Source organism: Nerophis ophidion, linkage group LG15 (assembly GCF_033978795.1).
Source record: "Nerophis ophidion isolate RoL-2023_Sa linkage group LG15, RoL_Noph_v1.0, whole genome shotgun sequence".
Taxonomy (NCBI): Eukaryota; Metazoa; Chordata; class Actinopteri; order Syngnathiformes; family Syngnathidae; genus Nerophis; species Nerophis ophidion.
Window position 1 is genome coordinate 5946361 of NC_084625.1, and position 18135 is coordinate 5964495.

Below are 18135 nucleotides of genomic sequence, written 5' to 3' on the forward strand. Positions count from 1 at the left end.
CTACAGGTTTTGGAGGCATAAAAAAAATTTGCTTAAATGACCACTACCCATTTAACTCATACACGTCTTTAAATCTCTGTATTGATGAAGTAATGTGCTGATCATACTTACTGGGGACCCTGTGGAAAAAGAGTTAATATGCTTGGGCCCCATACCGTCAGAAGTCCCCTAAAGGTGAGTGTGTAAACAAAGCCAAGTCCCCATTAAGTCAGCATTGCCAGAACACACACACACACACACATACTGGTTATCGTTTGGAACGGGAACCAAATTTTTGTTCAGTACTTGTGGGGACCACCCTTTCTACAGGTTGTGGAGGCATAAAAAAAAATAGCTTAAATGACCACTGCCCAGTTAGCTCATACACGTCTTTAAATCTCTGGATTGATGAAGTAATGTGCTGATCATACTTACTGGGGACCCTGGGGAAAAAGAGTTAATATGGTTGGTCCCCATACCGTCAGAAGTCCCCTAAAGGTGAGTGTGTAAACAGAGCATTAAGTCAGCATTGTCAGAACACACAGACATACACATACTGGTTATCGATTGGAACGGGAACCAAATTTTTGTTCAGTAATTGTGGGGACCACTCTTTCTACAGGTTTTGGAGGCATAAAAAAATGATCTTAAATGACCACTACCCATTTAACTCATACACGTCTTTAAATCTCTGGATTGATGAAGTAATGTGCTGATCATACTTACTGGGGACCCTGGGGAAAAAGAGTTAATATGGTTGGTCCCCATACCGTCAGAAGTCCCCTAAAGGTGAGTGTGTAAACAAAGCCAAGTCCCCATTAAGTCAGCATTGTCAGAACACACACACATACACATACTGGTTATCGATTGGAACGGGAACCAAATTTTTGTTCAGTAATTGTGGGGACCACTCTTTCTACAGGTTTTGGAGGCATAAAAAAATGATCTTAAATGACCACTACCCATTTAACTCATACACGTCTTTAAATCTCTGGATTGATGAAGTAATGTGCTGATCATACTTACTAGGGACCTTGGGATAAAAGAGTTGATATGGTTGGTCCCCATACCGTCAGAAGTCCCCTAAAGGTGAATGTGTAAACAAAGCCAAGTTCCCATTAAGTCAGCATTGCCGGAACACACACACACACACACACACATACTGGTTATCGTTTGGAAGCGGGATCAAATTTTTGTTCAGTACTTGTGGGGACCACCCTTTCTACAGGTTGTGGAGGCATAAAAAAAATAGCTTAAATGACCACTGCCCAGTTAGCTCATACACGTCTTTAAATCTCTGGATTGATGAAGTAATGTGCTGATCATACTTACTGGGGACCCTGGGGAAAAAGAGTTAATATGGTTGGTCCCCATACCGTCAGAAGTCCCCTAAAGGTGAGTGTGTAAACAGAGCATTAAGTCAGCATTGCCAGAACACACAGACATACACATACTGGTTATCTTTTGGAACGGGGACCAAATTTTTGTTCAGTACTTGTGGGGACCACCCTTTCTACAGGTTGTGGAGGCATAAAAATATTAGCTTAAATGACCACTGCCCAGTTAGCTCATACACGTCTTTAAATCTCTGTATTGATGAAGTAATGTGCTGATCATACTTACTGGGGACCCTGGGGTAAAAGAGTTAATATGGTTGGTCCCCATACCGTCAAAAGTCCCCTAAAGGTGAGTGTGTAAACAGAGCGTTAAGTCAGCATTGCCAGAACACACAGACATACATATACTGGTTATCGTTTGGAACGGGAACCACATTTTTGTTCAGTAATTGTGGGGACCACCCTTTCTACAGGTTGTGGAGGCATAAAAAAATGAGCTTAAATGACCACTACCCATTTAACTCATACACGTCTTTAAATCTCTGGATTGATGAAGTAATGTGCTGATCATACTTACTGGGGACCTTGGGGGGAAGGAGTTAATATGGTTGGTCCCAATACCGTCAGAAGTCCCCTAAAGGTGAGTGTGTAAACAGAACGGGAACCAAATTTTTGTTCAGTAATTGTGGGGACCACAGTTTCTACAGGTTTTGGAGGCATAAAAAAAATTTGCTTAAATGACCACTACCCATTTAACTCATACACGTCTTTAAATCTCTGGATTGATGAAGTAATGTACTGATCATACTTACTGGGGACCCTGGGGAAAAAGAGTTAATATGGTTGGTCCCCATACTGTCAAAAGTCCCCTGAAGGTGAGTGTTAAGTCATCCTTGCTAGAACACACACACTCCCTTTGCTCCCCATCTTCCGCACCACGCCAGCTGCTCCCTCTGAAACAAGTCACCAGCGTAGCGGGAGAAAGTTTCGCCAGCGCACGTCACCTCATTAGGCGCCACAAAAACGTCCGGGTGGCAAGCTGTGACCTTTTGAGGGGGCGGAGCCGTGGAGGCCGAGAGGGAGCAAACGTGGCTTCATTGTGGAAATGTGCTGAAAGGAGCACAGAAAAAGGAGTTAGGTGCGGGGGTCAAGAGTCAACCATCACACTCGCAACAGTTTAGCCCCGCCTTTTTTTGCATCCACGCCCCCCCAAACCCCCCACCCTCCCATGCCTTTTGTGGCAGGTCAGCAATAATGAAGTGGCGATGGAGAGAGTCTGCAGAGGCACAATGCACTCATCAAGCAGAATGGAGTCCAACAGTCTGTGCGCCCCCCACCCCCCACCCCCCCTGGGATGCCTTTTTTAACCAGCTCCCTTCGACCTGGCGCTCCTCCACATCCTCAAAGCGGGCGAGCAGATGCGTCGGCCTTCCTGCACGCATTAAAGGGGGCAGCATGCAGATGGGGCCGCATGACAAGCGCTATGGATTAATCAATAAAAGAGTGGCGGACAAAAGTCCGCTTTTGAAGTGGTAAAAGCGCAGGGGAAAGGGGATTGAGAGCAGGGAACAAGTGTTTGAGTTCTATAGATATTTGGCATTTTGAGGTGTGTATGTATATATATATATATATATACATATATATATATGTTTGACGTTACTATGGGGAGTTTTGACGGAGCAGAAACGTGCGAACTCGTTGGGAGTTTACTCCTCTCCCAGCTTGCTAGCCTCAACCTGAACCTTGGTATTTACCGTGATGACGGACTGGCAGTGTGCCGCGCCTCGCCAAGGAGCAGCGAGAACACCAAGAAGCGCATATGCCAAATCTTCAAAGAAAACGGCCTACGGATCACGATTGAAGCCAACAAGCAAACCGTCAACTTCCTCGACGTCACTTTCAACCTGAGAAACAACAGCTACCAACCATTCACGAAACCCAACACAACACTCCAATACGTGCACCATGACACCAACCACCCACCCACCACCACGAAAAGAATACCTACTGGAATTAATAAAAGGCTATCGATGCTGTCATCTAGCAAAGCTGAATTCGACCAAGCAACCCCCCCGTACCAGAAAGCACTTGATGAAAGCGGATACAACTTCACCCTCACCTATGAACCCACTCCAGGAAACCAACCAAAAAAGAGCAGAAAACGAAACAACATCATCTGGTACAATCCGCCATTCAGCAAAAACGCCTCAACCAACATCGACCACAAGTTCCTCACTCTGATCGACAAACACTTCCCCAAAGGCAACACCCTAAGAAAAATATTCAACAAGAACAACATTAAATTGAGCTACAGCTGTATGAATAACATGCAACTAATCATTTCAAACCACAACAAAGCAATTGCAAAAGGACTGCCTACCCCCAGACTAAACGACTCTGAAACCAATAATGAATGTAACTGTCGCAAGAAACCTGATTGCCCTCTCAACGGGGGGTGCTTACAGACATCAGTCGTTTACCAAGCAAAGGTAACACGCAAGGACATTAACACATCCGACACGTACGTAGGATTAACCGAAGGAGCGTTCAAAACAAGATGGAATAATCACAACGCCTCCTTTAGAAACCAGACTTTGCGGAATTCTACAGAACTCAGCAAACACATTTGGAACCTCAAAGACAATAATGTTGAATATTCAATAACATGGCAAATTCTTGCATCCGGCACACCTTACAACAGTGGTAATAAAAGATGCAACCTATGCTTAAAAGAGAAACTGTTTATTATATATCATCCAGATCTATCATCCCTCAAAAAGCGCAGTGAAATCATTTCAACATGCCGCCACAGACGGAAACACCTCCTAGGTAACACATGAGCCAATCACCACACCCTACGCCTGCCTGTACCCACCCACTCTGTGCCCTATATAAACCATTGTATGTGAATGCTGCCATTAAAATCTCCTGATGATTGAGGGAACCCCTCATGAAACAGTTCTGTAGAGATGAAGTAGTCTTGTGATTTTTTCCCACACCTACATATATATATATATATATATATATATATATATATATATATATATATATATATATATATATATACATATATATATACATATACACATATACACATATACATACACATATGATAGCAGTATTTAGTAGTAAAAAAAGAATAATCAGATGAATAGACTGCTGAAGCAGATTTCAATTCAGATGTTTTGACATCTGATATCTGCATTTATTTTAGTTCTTGTGAGAATCCTGCTCCACACAGGCGTTCAGATGGCTATCCCCCTTCTTTCTCTCGTTTTTCCAGCGCCGGTGGCTTCCATTGCGTACCCTCTGCTCACCTGTCAAAACGTCCACTTTTTGAGGGGGAATATACATTTTTTGTCATTCTTTACAGGTTTTTAACTGTATTTACATAGTGCTTTTTTTTTCTAGTGACTCAAATCACTTTACATTCTGAAACCAAATATCTAAGTTACATTGTTAAAGCAGTGTGGGTGGCACTGGGAGCAGGTGGGTAAAGTGTCTTGCCCAAGGACCAGGTTGGCAGAAGCGGGGATCGAACCTGGAACCATCGTGTTGCTGGCACAGCCACTCTACCAAACGAGCTATACCGCCCATTCCGGCGGTATGTTTTTCAGCCATCAAGTCCCACGACAACCCAATGTGACCCAGAGGCCACATTGGGTTAAAAAAAACAACTATATATATATATGTGTGTGTGTGTGTGTGTGTGTTTGTGTGTGTGTGTGTGTATATATATATATGTATACATAAATGTATTTATGTATGTATATATATATGTATATATATATAATCAAGGTTACTGCAGTTCATCAGTTTCCTGTGCTCAATACCGGGGTAAAACGGAATATACGTTGGGTAAATCCCCTGAAGAGCAGGGAAACCTGCGAAACAGGCTTAGAGGGATGAGATAGCCTATGTGTTTTTTCCTGACATATATATATATATATATATATATATATATATATATATATATATATATATATATATATATATATATATATATATATATATATATATATATATATATATAGACTGACCGGGTTCAGAGCATCTTTCTTCTTGACCAGACACCCGTTTCCCCAACAATTTGGTCACTGAAAGAGCACACACTTGACGTCACGTTGTCGATGGGCAAAAGCATTTTTGGACGGTATGATTTGCCCCAAATGTAACAAGCGGCAGAAAATGGATTGATGAATGTGCCGGGAAGGACAGATTAAAAATATATTTTTTTTTTTTTTTTTTTTAAAGAATCCCGCGGGCCACATTTTGGACGTGGGCAGGCCGTAGTTTGGGGACCACTGGCGTCGCGTTTCGTGTTCGGTGATTCAATCATATAACAACACCACAAAGATGGATAGATGGAAAATCCGACTTTTTGTGTAAATAACTTGAAAATATAAGAGACTTATAATATAAGTAAAGAAGATCAGGCAGCAGCTCACACATTCTCATACTTTCTGTAACATCCAGGAGGAAATGACGTCCTATATAAACTACTTTAAGGAGCCCAGGATTTTTTATTTTTTATTTAAATGTTGACAAGGAAACCTTAAAATGTAATAAATCCATAAACTGCTATAAAAGAGAGTAGATGGAGAGTTATTGTGATGTAGAGAAATGTCATATTTTTGCCAATTTTCCCAGGAGATTTGACATATTTTGAAACTTTTTAAAATGTTTTTGGTCCTAAATTAAACACAACATGCATAAAACATTACGTCACTACTGGTGTGAGGCTTCCTAAAAAAAATTATGTTCTTGACGTATAATATTCATGTTTAAATAAATTCGGCCTTCTTGATGACTGATAGTTGGTATCGGCCCTGAAAAACACACATGGATCGATCTTTACTTTATAGGTCATTTTCTCATGCTACCCTCTTTTCTTCCAGCACACCCGACAAAAGGACGAGAGTGACGGCAGGGCGCTCGGCTTCAACATGGAACCCCGGCGACCGCTCGCAGCGCCGGGCCGCACGTGGTTGCGCGTGACGCTCGCCCTGCTCGGTCTTCTGGCCGGCAGCTCCGCCCACCGGGTCAACAGGGTCAAGCGGGGCTGGGTGTGGAACCAGTTTTTCGTGCTGGAGGAGTACACCGGGCTCGACCCGCTTTACATCGGCAAGGTTGGTACACGCGAGGGACTCTTGCCCTTTACCCATTCAACATATCTTTACCTGCACATTACCTACCTTCTCTGCATCCTGGGGTCACACTGGTGCTTCTTTCTTTCACCCATACACGCTGGTGCTTCCTGCCATCACCCAGACAACATATCTTTACCTGCACATTACCTACCTTCCCTGCATCCTGGGGTCACACTGGTGCTTCTTTCTTTCACCCATACACGCTGGTGCTTCCTGCCATCACCCAGACAACATATCTTTACCTGCACATTACCTACTTCCTCTGTATCCTGGTGTCAAACTGGTGCCTCCTTCTTTCACCCAGACAACATATCTTTACCTGCACATTACCTACTTCCTCTGTATCCTGGTGTCAAACTGGTGCCTCCTTCTTTCACCCAGACAACATATCTTTACCTGCACATTACCTACCTTCCCTGCATCCTGGGGTCACACTGGTGCTTCTTTCTTTCACCCATACATGCTGGTGCTTCCTGCCATCACCCAGACAACATATCTTTACCTGCACATTACCTACCTTCTCTGTATCCTGGTGTCAAACTGATGCCTCGCTCTTTCACCCAGACAACATATCTTTACCTGCACATTACCTACCTTATCTGTATCCTGGAGTAAAACTGGTGCCTCCTTCTTTCACCCAGACAACATATCTTTACCTGCACATTACCTACCTTCTCTGTATCCTGGAGTCAAACTGGTGCCTCCTTCTTTCACCCAGACAACATATCTTTACCTGTACATTACCTACCTTCTCTGCATCCTGGAGTCAAACTGGTGCCTCGCTCTTTCACCCAGACAACATATCTTTACCCGCACACTACCTACCTTCTCTGCATTGTGTGGTCACTCTGGTGCTGCCTGCTTTTAAGCGGCCATCTTGAGACGGCAGCAGCATCAGCGCAGTGGTTCTTTGAAGGCTCGTAAAATCCAAAACCGGAGCAGTTAGACAAACTTTTTCCGCACCTTTTAATCAGAAGGGTTCAATCTCTTTCCTGTGCGAGTTTGAAACCGACACAACATAATAAAAATATAATATAAATAAGAAAAGAAAAAAAAAATGGTGACGATAAAAAAATATTGATAGTAGTATCGACTAGATACGCTCTTGTACTTGGTATCATTACAGTGGATGTCAGGTGTAGATCCACCCCTTGGCGTTTGTTTACATTGTGACGCCGGTGAGATATTGTATCCTCCCACGGTGTGTAGTGAAGCATGCTTCGCTATTCCTCGTCCTGCGGTGATTATGATACTTGTAAGAGACTTAGCTGAAACACTTCCTGATTGCGGATGAATTTTAGCTGCTAGCTAGCCATGTCTTAAAGCACCTCTTCCTGAGGGCGTTTCAGTGTCATAACTTCACCTGCTTGTGAGTACTCGGTGATCGTGCGCCGCCGAACGTGCTCCTCTGCTTGTAAAACCAACAAGCTTTACTTTTCAAACAGGGTGTAGTGCAGTTTTTGATTCATTACTATATTAGTTTTGACTATAACTATTATACCGAATAACACATAGCAAAAAATGGGTTTAAGTCAAGAATCGTGTTGAATCGAGAATAATTTATGAATTAAATATATTTTCAAGTTTTTTTACATATATATATGGTCCTTCCGGGTTGGGCGCCAAATGTGACAGTCTCTTGTCGTCGTCGTGCGGGTTCCACTGACCACCAAGGAAGGACATTGCTTTTTGCAGGTTTGACTCTACTTGATTTTTTCAAATAAAGAAAGTCTTTTGCGCCGTCGTCGCCGTCTTGCGTTCTGTCGCTCTTGCTCTTCAGTCGCTGTTGCGTGCTCTCCACCTCCTTCTGCCTCATTATCTCTTCCTTCTCCCCTTTTATACGCTGAGAGGAGATACGTTAATTGTCTCCCGGTGTGCGAGCCACGCACCTGATCTCGCTTGTAGCGTCGCTCCCGGCATGTCCTGCCTCTCCGCTCAGTCGTCGTCTCCGCCTCCTTGCCGCCATCTTGGGCCAGGCTCCAGCGTGCCCTGCCCCACTGCTCGTTTGCCGATATACTCATGAATGAGTATATCCGTTCAGCCACCGTGTTCAAGGGAGAAGTCTGATCTACAAAATTTGCAGGCACCGTACCCCTTCCCCTTCGAGCTGTCCTGGATGAACTGAAAATATATATTTTTTCCAATCATTTTGGAACTTGCGAGCGTACTTCTTCTTCTCACTCGTCGACACCACGTCCCTTCTTCGTTTTTCTGCTTCGTCTCTGTTATGTTTTTTGGACATTACTACTTGCCCTAGTTTTGAAGCAATGCATGATGGGAATCGGGATGTTGTGCGTCAGTGTATTAACGTGCCGGCTGGAATAAACTGAGAAATAGCTCCGTGCCTGCCTACTTTATAGGTTATAAATAAACCCATGGATAACGGAGACAAATATAATAGTCGAGTGAGAGAGGATGCTAAAGGCCACCGATATTATTGTGTGGGTGGAAATCGGGAGAAATTCGGGAGAATGGTTGCCCCGGGAGATTTTCGGGAGGGGCACGGGTTGGCAAGTATGGTGTGGAAGGACCGGCCTCGAAGCACAACTGGCAGGCGATTGGATTACCCAGCTGGGATTAATCATCCAATCACCTGCCATGCTTATTGGCAGCAGCCGGGCCGAGACAGCAGGGTTGGAGTTGGAGTGAGAGAGAGACAATCTGGCCTAACTATTACTGCTGAAAAGCAAACCATACTGGTGTATGAAAATGAAAGATTTGATCCAACTTGGGTCAGGAGAATCCAATAGAGGGCAACCTCTACACACACATACTGTACAGCAGATATTTACAGCAATGTGGCCCCCGAGTCAAAATATTTGCCCAGCTCTGGCATAGATAGTCTTGTTGGGCTTTTTTTTTTTTTTAAATGCGGCTGTTGGAATGCGAGCCAATATATCGATGATGATTCACGGTTCTTATTAGGTCTGGTAGGTCTCATCCTCATCCAATGGCAAGCCGAGCAGAAAGCTAGAGGATCACCACCCGGTTCCCAACAATCCGCAGCCTTGATCCTAAAAATCCTGTTCAACTGGAACTGACATTGGCGTGATGGACTCTGGCGCTGTTGCGGTATTAAGCGTTCATCCGTTTGGGAGCGAGGGGAGAAAAAAATGCCCTAATGAGCGGAGGAGTGTGTGTGTGTGTGTGTGTGTGTGTGTGTGTGTGTGTGTGTGTGTGTGTGTGTGTGTGTGTGTGTGTGTGTGTGTGTGTGTGTGTGTGTGTGTGTGTGTGTGTGTGTGTGTGAGACGGACGGGGAAGGGGCTGGGTGGGGGGGGGGGGGGGGGGGGGGGGCAATAAACTACAGACTGTTGTGAAGTAGGCCGGCTTCGTCGCATGAAAAAGCCTACAATTTTTGGTTGTGTTTTCCGCTCCGTATTCTGAATGGCAATAATACCATATATATATCTCGATTTTTTTTCCGTAAAGTAAAAACAAAACACAAAACAGTCCTGGTTACCTGAGATGCTAAGTAGGTCTTTATTTGGACTTAGTAAATATAGACTTACGAAGACAAAATAATGACTAAGTCAAATTTAAGACTTTCTGTAAATAAGTGTTTGCAGTAATTGTTTGGGAAAAAAAAGAGTTAAAAGTGGGGGCCACATGTTGACTCAACTCATCATGCCTCATTTATTACAGCATTTTTTAACGTAAATGTCATATTTTTATCAACATGTGTTAGCAGGGACCCTGCCATTCAAAACGAGACCGCTACATTACTAATGATTCACGTAACTATTGTTGCGATCCGCTACTTGGATCACCACATATGGTTTATACTTCCAGGTGTTGTATCACTGTTGTTCTACACTCTTACTTCCTGTTTAGTCCGCCACCATGGTTGCTCATTGATCCCACCTGCTAATCACAGTTTTTGCACACCTGTCACTTTTTGATTACTCCCCTATTTGCCTTCGAGCAACATTCACGACTGCCTACTACCCGTATGTATTTTCTCGCTAGCTCTTACGCTAAGCCACTCGATATTCCAGCTTTCATGCTGAATGTTTTTTTGTGCCAAGTATAGTTTTTGTATTTTCCATTCCTAGCTTTCATGCTAGCGCCCTTGGTTTATTTTTGTCTGTTAGCTCCAGTGTTTTTGTTCATAGTCTGTTTTTGTTAAGTGTAATAAATCATTTAAACTTACGGTTGCTGTGTTCATGCCGACGCATCCACGAAGGGACCAATTTGGCATCACTATGCCTACCAGTCGTAACAACTATAGCTGGAAGGAATAGTACAATAGCAATAGGAGAGACTATTCATCACTGAACACCATGGAGTTCATGTAGGCTTCATGATGCACTTACATTATTATATCAACTATCAGAGACAGGAATGCTTCATTGGGGCGGCATAGCGGCATAGCTCGGTTGGTAGAGTGGCCGTGCCAGCAACTTGAGGGTTGCAGGTTCGATTCCCGCTTCCGCCATCCTAGTCACTGCCGTTGTGTCCTTGGGCAAGACAATTTACCCACCTGCTCCCAGTGCCACCCACACTGGTTTAAATGTAACTTAGATATTGGGTTTCACTATGTAAAGCGCTTTGAGTCACTTGAGAAAAGCGCTATATAAATATAATTCACTTCACTTCACTTCATTTACATAAACTAAAAAGGTAAAGTGAAATAACTTAGTTGTTAACTGTAGGTCACTAATGCTTGTCTTTCTCTCAGACAGACAGGGCTTTGCTGTCCGTGACAGACATACCGCAAAATGAGCTAGCGTTACGCTAAAAGCTAATTAGCCTTCAACTCAAGGACTGCGAGCGAGCTGAGCTGCCGCTTATGTTTCTAGAACGTCAACGGGCTCAGAGTGATGTTACTAGTAGTTGACTGGGAGGTGTTTATTATAAAAACTCTTTTCAACTGTTAAGAAGCTGCGTGCAGGTCAGAGTCGAGGGTTGATGAAATAGCCAATATGGACGTCCTTTGTTGGAGAATATTGCGAGGCTGAGGACCCAATCACACCCGCATTACCTTCCTGACGGAGGGCAGCCATTGTTGCTCCTGTTGATTATACACAAGACGGACGTCAAGGGGCCCATTTAGTTCTGATGTTTGACGACGCCGAGGCCCCTCGACAAAGCGCCGAGTGATTTTCCCCATCGACAGGCTGCCATTTGGCCACAAAAGGCTTCTGATTTCCAGCGCGGCACCGTTGCCCCCGGCAACAAAACCGGGCGGTGATTAGTGGCCGCCATTATTGTACACATCATTTCTATGAGGCCGGGTTAAAAGGTGCTTATGTTGGGCTTTGAGATGTCAAGATTTGCTTTGATTTCGCTGCTTTTTAGGGACCGAATGTCCTTTTGGGACAGAGGACCCTATTGTATTTCTAAGGTTTTATTATTATTATACCGCCGCCTCTTTGAGCTGTAATTTGACCCCCTTAACATGCTTCAAAACTCACCAAATTTGACACACACATCAGGAATGGCGAAAATTGCCATCTACTAAAAAAACAAAACCCAAAACTCAAAATTGCGCTCTAGTGCCCCCTAGGAAAAAACACAGACAAAACTGCTTGTAACTTCCGTTAAGAATGTCGTAGGGACATGAAACAAAAACCTCTCTGTAGGTCTAACTTAGACCTACATGTCATACTCTTACATCCTTCAGCAAAAATCAACAAAAAGTTGGCAAAAACCCCTTCAAAAAAAAGTTTCCTGAAAAAAAGTCATTTTTGCCTATTTGAGCTGTAATTTGACCCCCTTAAAATGCTTCAAAACTCACCAAATTTGACACAAACATCAGGACTGGCGAAAATTGCCATCTACTAAAAAAAAAAAAAACCCAAAACTCAAAATTGCGCTCTAGCGCCCCCTAGGAAAAAACAGACATAACTGCTTTTAACTTCCGTTAGGAATGTCGTAGGGACATGAAACAAAAACCTCTATGTAGGTCTGACTTAGACCTACATTTCATACTCTAACATCCTTCAGCAAAAATCAACAGGAAATTGGCAAAAACCCCTTCAAAACAAAAGTTTCCTTAAAAACAAGGTCATTTTTGCCTCTTTGAGCTGTAATTTGACCCTGTTAAAATGCTTCAAAACTCACCAAATTTGACACACACATCAGGACTGGCGAAAATTGCCATCTACTAAAAAAGCAAAACCCAAAACTCAAAATTGCGCTCTAGAGCCCCCTAGGAAAAAACAGACATAACTGCTTTTAACTTCCGTTAGGAATGTCGTAGGGACATGAAACAAAAACCTCTATGTAGGTCTAACTTAGACCTACATTTCATATTCTAACATTCTTCAGCAAAAATCAACAGGAAATTGGCAAAAACCCCTTCAAAACAAAAGTTTCCTTAAAAACAAGGTCATTTTTGCCTCTTTGAGCTGTAATTTGACCCTGTTAAAATGCTTTAAAACTCACCAAATTTGACACACACATCAGGACTGGCGAAAATTGCCATCTACTAAAAAAGCAAAACCCAAAACTCAAAATTGCGCTCTAGAGCCCCCTAGGAAAAAACAGACATAACTGCTTTTAACTTCCGTTAGGAATGTCGTAGGGACATGAAACAAAAACCTCTATGTAGGTCTAACTTAGACCTACATTTCATATTCTAACATTCTTCAGCAAAAATCAACAGGAAATTGGCAAAAACCCCTTCAAAACAAAAGTTTCCTTAAAAACAAGGTCATTTTTGCCTCTTTGAGCTGTAATTTGACCCTGTTAAAATGCTTTAAAACTCACCAAATTTGACACACACATCAGGACTGGCGAAAATTGCCATCTACTAAAAAAACAAAACCCAAAACTCAAAATTGTGCTCTAGCGCCACCTAGGAAAAAACACAGACAAAACTGATTTTAACTTCCTTTAGGAATGTCGTAGGGACATGAAACAAAAACCTCTATGTAGGTCTGACTTAGACCTACATTTCACACTCTAACATTCTTCAACAAAAATCAACAGGAAGTTGGCAAAAACCCCTTCAAAACAAAAGTTTCCTTTAAAAAAAAGTCATTTTTGCCTCTTTGAGCTGTAATTTGACCCCCTTAACATGCTTCAAAACTCACTAAATTTGACACAAACATCAGGAATGGCGAAAATTGCCATCTACTAAAAAAACAAAACCCAAAACTCAAAATTGCGCTCTAGTGCCCCCTAGGAAAAAACACAGACAACACTGCCTGTAACTTCCGTTTGGAATGTTGTAGGGGCATGAAACAAAAACTTCTATGTAGGTCTGACTTAGACCTACATTTCATACTTTTACATTCTTCAGCAAAAATCAACAGGAAGTTGGCAAAAAACCCTTCAAAACAAAAGTTTCCTTTAAAAAAAAAAGAAAGGTAATTTTTGCCTCTTTGAGCTGTAATTTGACCTCCTTAAAATGCTTCAAAACTCACCAAACTGGACACACACATCAGGACTGGCGAATATTGCGATCTAGTAAAAAACCAAACCCCAAAACTCAAAATTGCGCTCCAGCGCCCCCTTGGAATAAAACACTGACAAAACTGCTCTCGGGAAGAAAACACAAACAAAACTATTTGTAACTTCCGTTACTAATGTCGTAGGGACATGAAACAAAAACCTCTATGTAGGTCTGACTTAGACCTACATTATATACACTTGCATCCTTCAGCAAAAACAACAGGAAGTTGGCAAAAAACCCTTCAAAACAAAGGTTTCCCTAAAAAAAAATGTCATTTTTGCCTCTTTGAGCTGTAATTTGACCCTGTTAAAATGCTTCAAAACTCACCAAATTTGAGACACACATCAGGACTGGCGAAAATTGCAATCTATTAAAAAAACAAAACCCAAAACTCAAAATTGCGCTCTAGCGCCCCCTAGGAAAAAACACAGACAAAACTGCTTGTAACTTCCATTAGGAATGTCGTAGGGACATGAAACAAAAACCTCTATGTAGGTCTGACTTAGACCTAGATTTCATACACTTACATCCTTCAGCAAAAATCAACAGGAAGTTGGCAAAAACCCCTTCAGAACCAAAGTTTCCTTAAAAAAAAGTAATTTTTGCCTCTTTTAGCTGTAATTTGACCCCCTTAACATGCTTCAAAACTCACCAAATTTGACACAAACATCAGGACTGGCGAAAATTGCCATCTACTGAAAAAAACAAAACCCAAAACTCAAAATTGCGCTCTAGCGCCCCCTAGGAAAAAACAGACATAACTGCTTTTAACTTCCGTTAGGAATGTCGTAGGGACATGAAACAAAAACCTCTATGTAGGTCTGACTTAGACCTACATGTCATACTCTAACATTCTTCAGCAAAAATCAACAGGAAGTTGGCAAAAACCCCTTCAAAACAAAAGTTTCCTTAAAAACAAGGTAATTCTTGCCTCTTTTAGCTGTAATTTGACCCCCTTAAAATGCTTCAAAACTCACCAAATTTGACACACACATCAGGACTGGCGAAAATTGCCATCTACTAAAAAAACAAAACCCAAAACTCAAAATTGCGCTCTAGCGCCCCCTAGGAAAAAACACAAACAAAACTGCTTGTAACTTCCATTAGGATTGTCGTAGGGACATGAAACAAAAACCTTTATGTAGGTCTGACTTAGACCTACATTTCATACACTTACATCCTTCAGCAAAAATCAACAGGAAGTTGGCAAAAACCCCTTCAAAACAAAAGTTTCCTTAAAAAAAAAAGTCATTTTGGCCTCTTTGAGCTGTAATTTGACCCTGTTAAAATGCTTGCTATTGTCAATCAATTGCTAACATGCTAACGTAATTTTTTTGGTATATATTTTTGCAGGGGTCGAATATTTTGGTTCTTGGCGCCGCATGTTGACGTTAGCATGCTAGCTTTTCGGCTAAATTCGCGGTTGTGCACCTCACAGTCTCATAGTTTGGTTAGCATGCAAACATGCTAAAAATGAGCATGCTAATTTTTATTGGCAATTTTTTCAGATGTACACCTCACAGTCATATATTCTAGTACTTGACGCATGCTAACGTTAGCATGTTAGAGGTTTGTTACATATATTTTTGAAGAGGTACACCTCAGAATCATGCATTTTGGTACTTGATGCATGCTAACTGTTCATATTTTTTTTTTGCCTGACGCTATCTGGCTAGCGTGCTACCTGTTAGCATTTCAGTTCAGCTTGGGCTTTTCAGCATTCACACCCAATTTATTTAAAACAATAGTCACAGCACGGGCCCGTACCCACTTTTCCCCGGCAGCCGGGTGTGCCAGCACCTCCGCTGGCAACACTTGGTAACACACACTTCAGCTAACCATACACATAGTCTCACACAAACACACTCCTGGGTTTTCCATTCTAGTTAGTATAGTTTATGATTATTATACATATTGCCTACATATTTATTAAATCCTCAAGCTTTAATTTCCCCCTGGTGTCTGTGCCGTCAACTCCATCTCCCAGTGCATAACAGAAATTGCATTTTCAAGTTCAATAAAGTATTGTGCCCGCCAGGACCAATTAGTAGTCCACGTCAACTTCAAGACTGCATAAGTCCCTTGTGGATGGTTAATAATAAATAGGTTAGTGTTTTTCATACCTACTATTGTTTTATGCTTGAGAATTGAAATAAATTATATTTTAAATGATATTCCATAGTGGATCTAACATAATAGTGAGAGTCCAGTCCATAGTGGATCTAACATAATAGTGTGAGAGTCCAGTCCATAGTGGATCTAACATAATAGTGAGAGCCCAGTCCGTGGTGGATCTAACATACTGTAATAGTGTGGGAGTCCAGTCCATAGTGGATCTAACATAATAGTGAGAGTCCAGTCCATAGTGGATCAAACATTATAGTGAGAGTCCAGTCCATAGTGGAGCTAACATAATAGTGAGAGTCCATTCCATAGTGGATCTAACATAATAGTGAGAGTCCAGTCCATAGTGGATCTAACATAATAGTGAGAGTCCAGTCCATAGTAGATCTAACATAATAGGGAGAGTCCAGTCCATAGTGGATCTAACATAATAGTGAGAGTCCAGTCCGTAGTGGATCTAACATAATAGTGAGAGTCCAGTCCATAGTGGATCTAACATAATAGGGGGAGAGTCCAGTCCATAGTGGATCTAACATAATAATAGTGAGAGTCCAGTCCATACTGGATCTAACATAATAGTGAAAGTCCAGTCCGTAGTGGATCTAACATAATAGTGAGAGTCCAGTCCATAGTGGATCTAACATAATAGTGAGAGTTCAGTCCATAGTGGATCTAACATAATAGTGTGAGAGTTCAGTCCATAGTGGATCTAACATAATAGTGAGTGTCCAGTCCATAGTGGATCCAACATAATAGTGAGAGTCCAGTCCATAGTGGATCTAACATAATAGTGAGAGTCCAGTCCATAGTGGATCTAACATAATAGTGAGAGTCCAGTCCGTAGTGGATCTAACATACTGTAATAGTGTGGGAGTCCAGTCCATAGTGGATCTGACATAATAGTGAGAGTCCAGTCTATAGTGGATCTAACATAATAGTGAGAGTCCAGTCCATAGTGGATCTAACATAATAGGGAGAGTCCAGTCCATAGTGGATCTAACATAATAGTGTGAGAGTCCAGTCCATAGTGGATCTAACATAATAGTGAGAGTCCAGTCCATAGTGGATCTAACATAATAGTGTGAGAGTCCAGTCCGTAGTGGATCTAACATACTGTAATAGTGTGGGAGTCCAGTCCATAGTGGATCTAACATAATAGTGAGAGTCCAGTCCATAGTGGATCTAACATAATAGTGAGAGTACAGTCCATAGTGGATCTAACATAATAGTGTGAGAGTCCAGTCCAAGTGGATCTAACATAATAATAGTGAGAGTCCAGTCCATAGTGGATCTAACATAATAGTGTGAGAGTCCAGTCCATAGTGGATCTAACGTAATAGGGAGAGTCCAGTCCATAGTGGATCTAACATAATAGTGTGAGAGTCCAGTCCATAGTGGATCTAACGTAATAGGGAGAGTCCAATCCATAGTGGATCTAACATAATAGGGAGAGTCCAGTCCGTAGTGGATCTAACATAATAGTGAGAGTCCAGTCCATAGTGGATCTTAAATAATAGGGAGAATCCGGTCCATAGTGGATCTAACATAATAGTGAGAGTCCAGTCCATAGTGGATCTAACATAATAGTGAGAGTCCAGTCCATAGTGGATCTAACATAATAGTGAAAGTCCAGTCCATAGTGGATCTAACATAACAGTGTGAGAGTCCAGTCCATAGTGGATCTAACATAATAGTGAGAGTCCAGTCCATAGTGGATCTAACATAATAGTGAGAGTCCAGTCCATAGTGGATCTAACATAATAGTGAAAGTCCAGTCCATAGTGGATCAACATAATATTGTGAGAGTCCAGTCCATAGTGGATCTAACATAATAGTGAGACTCCAGTCCATAGTGGATCTAACATAATAATGAGAGTCCAGTCCATGCTGGATCTAACATAATATTGTGAGAGTCCAGTCCGTAGTGGATCTAACATTATAGTGAGACTCCAGTCCATATTGGGGCCAGCCGGAGACCATCCCAAGTGGAGACAGGTCAGCGGCGCAGTGATATCCCCAACTAATGCACAGGCGAGCGGACCAGACTCTGGACAGCCAGCACTTCAACCACCGGACCAGTACCCACCCCCTCTCCAGGCTGACCTGGGAACGCCTCGGGATTCCCCAGAAGGAGCTGGACAAAGTA

The 18135-nt window shown here is 42.2% G+C and overlaps 1 protein-coding gene across 2 annotated transcripts in view; it reads left to right on the forward strand.

The window, feature by feature from the left end:
* The first annotated feature begins 6218 nt into the window (after positions 1 to 6218).
* LOC133569819 (cadherin-20-like) overlaps positions 6219 to 18135 on the forward strand; it is a 38893-nt gene continuing 26976 nt past the window's right edge. For both annotated transcript variants that reach the window (XM_061922441.1, XM_061922442.1), the window contains exon 1: positions 6219 to 6445. In XM_061922441.1, coding sequence (XP_061778425.1) covers positions 6263 to 6445 — 183 coding nt within the window. In that variant the 5' untranslated portion in view covers positions 6219 to 6262. The remainder of the gene's footprint in view (positions 6446 to 18135) is intronic.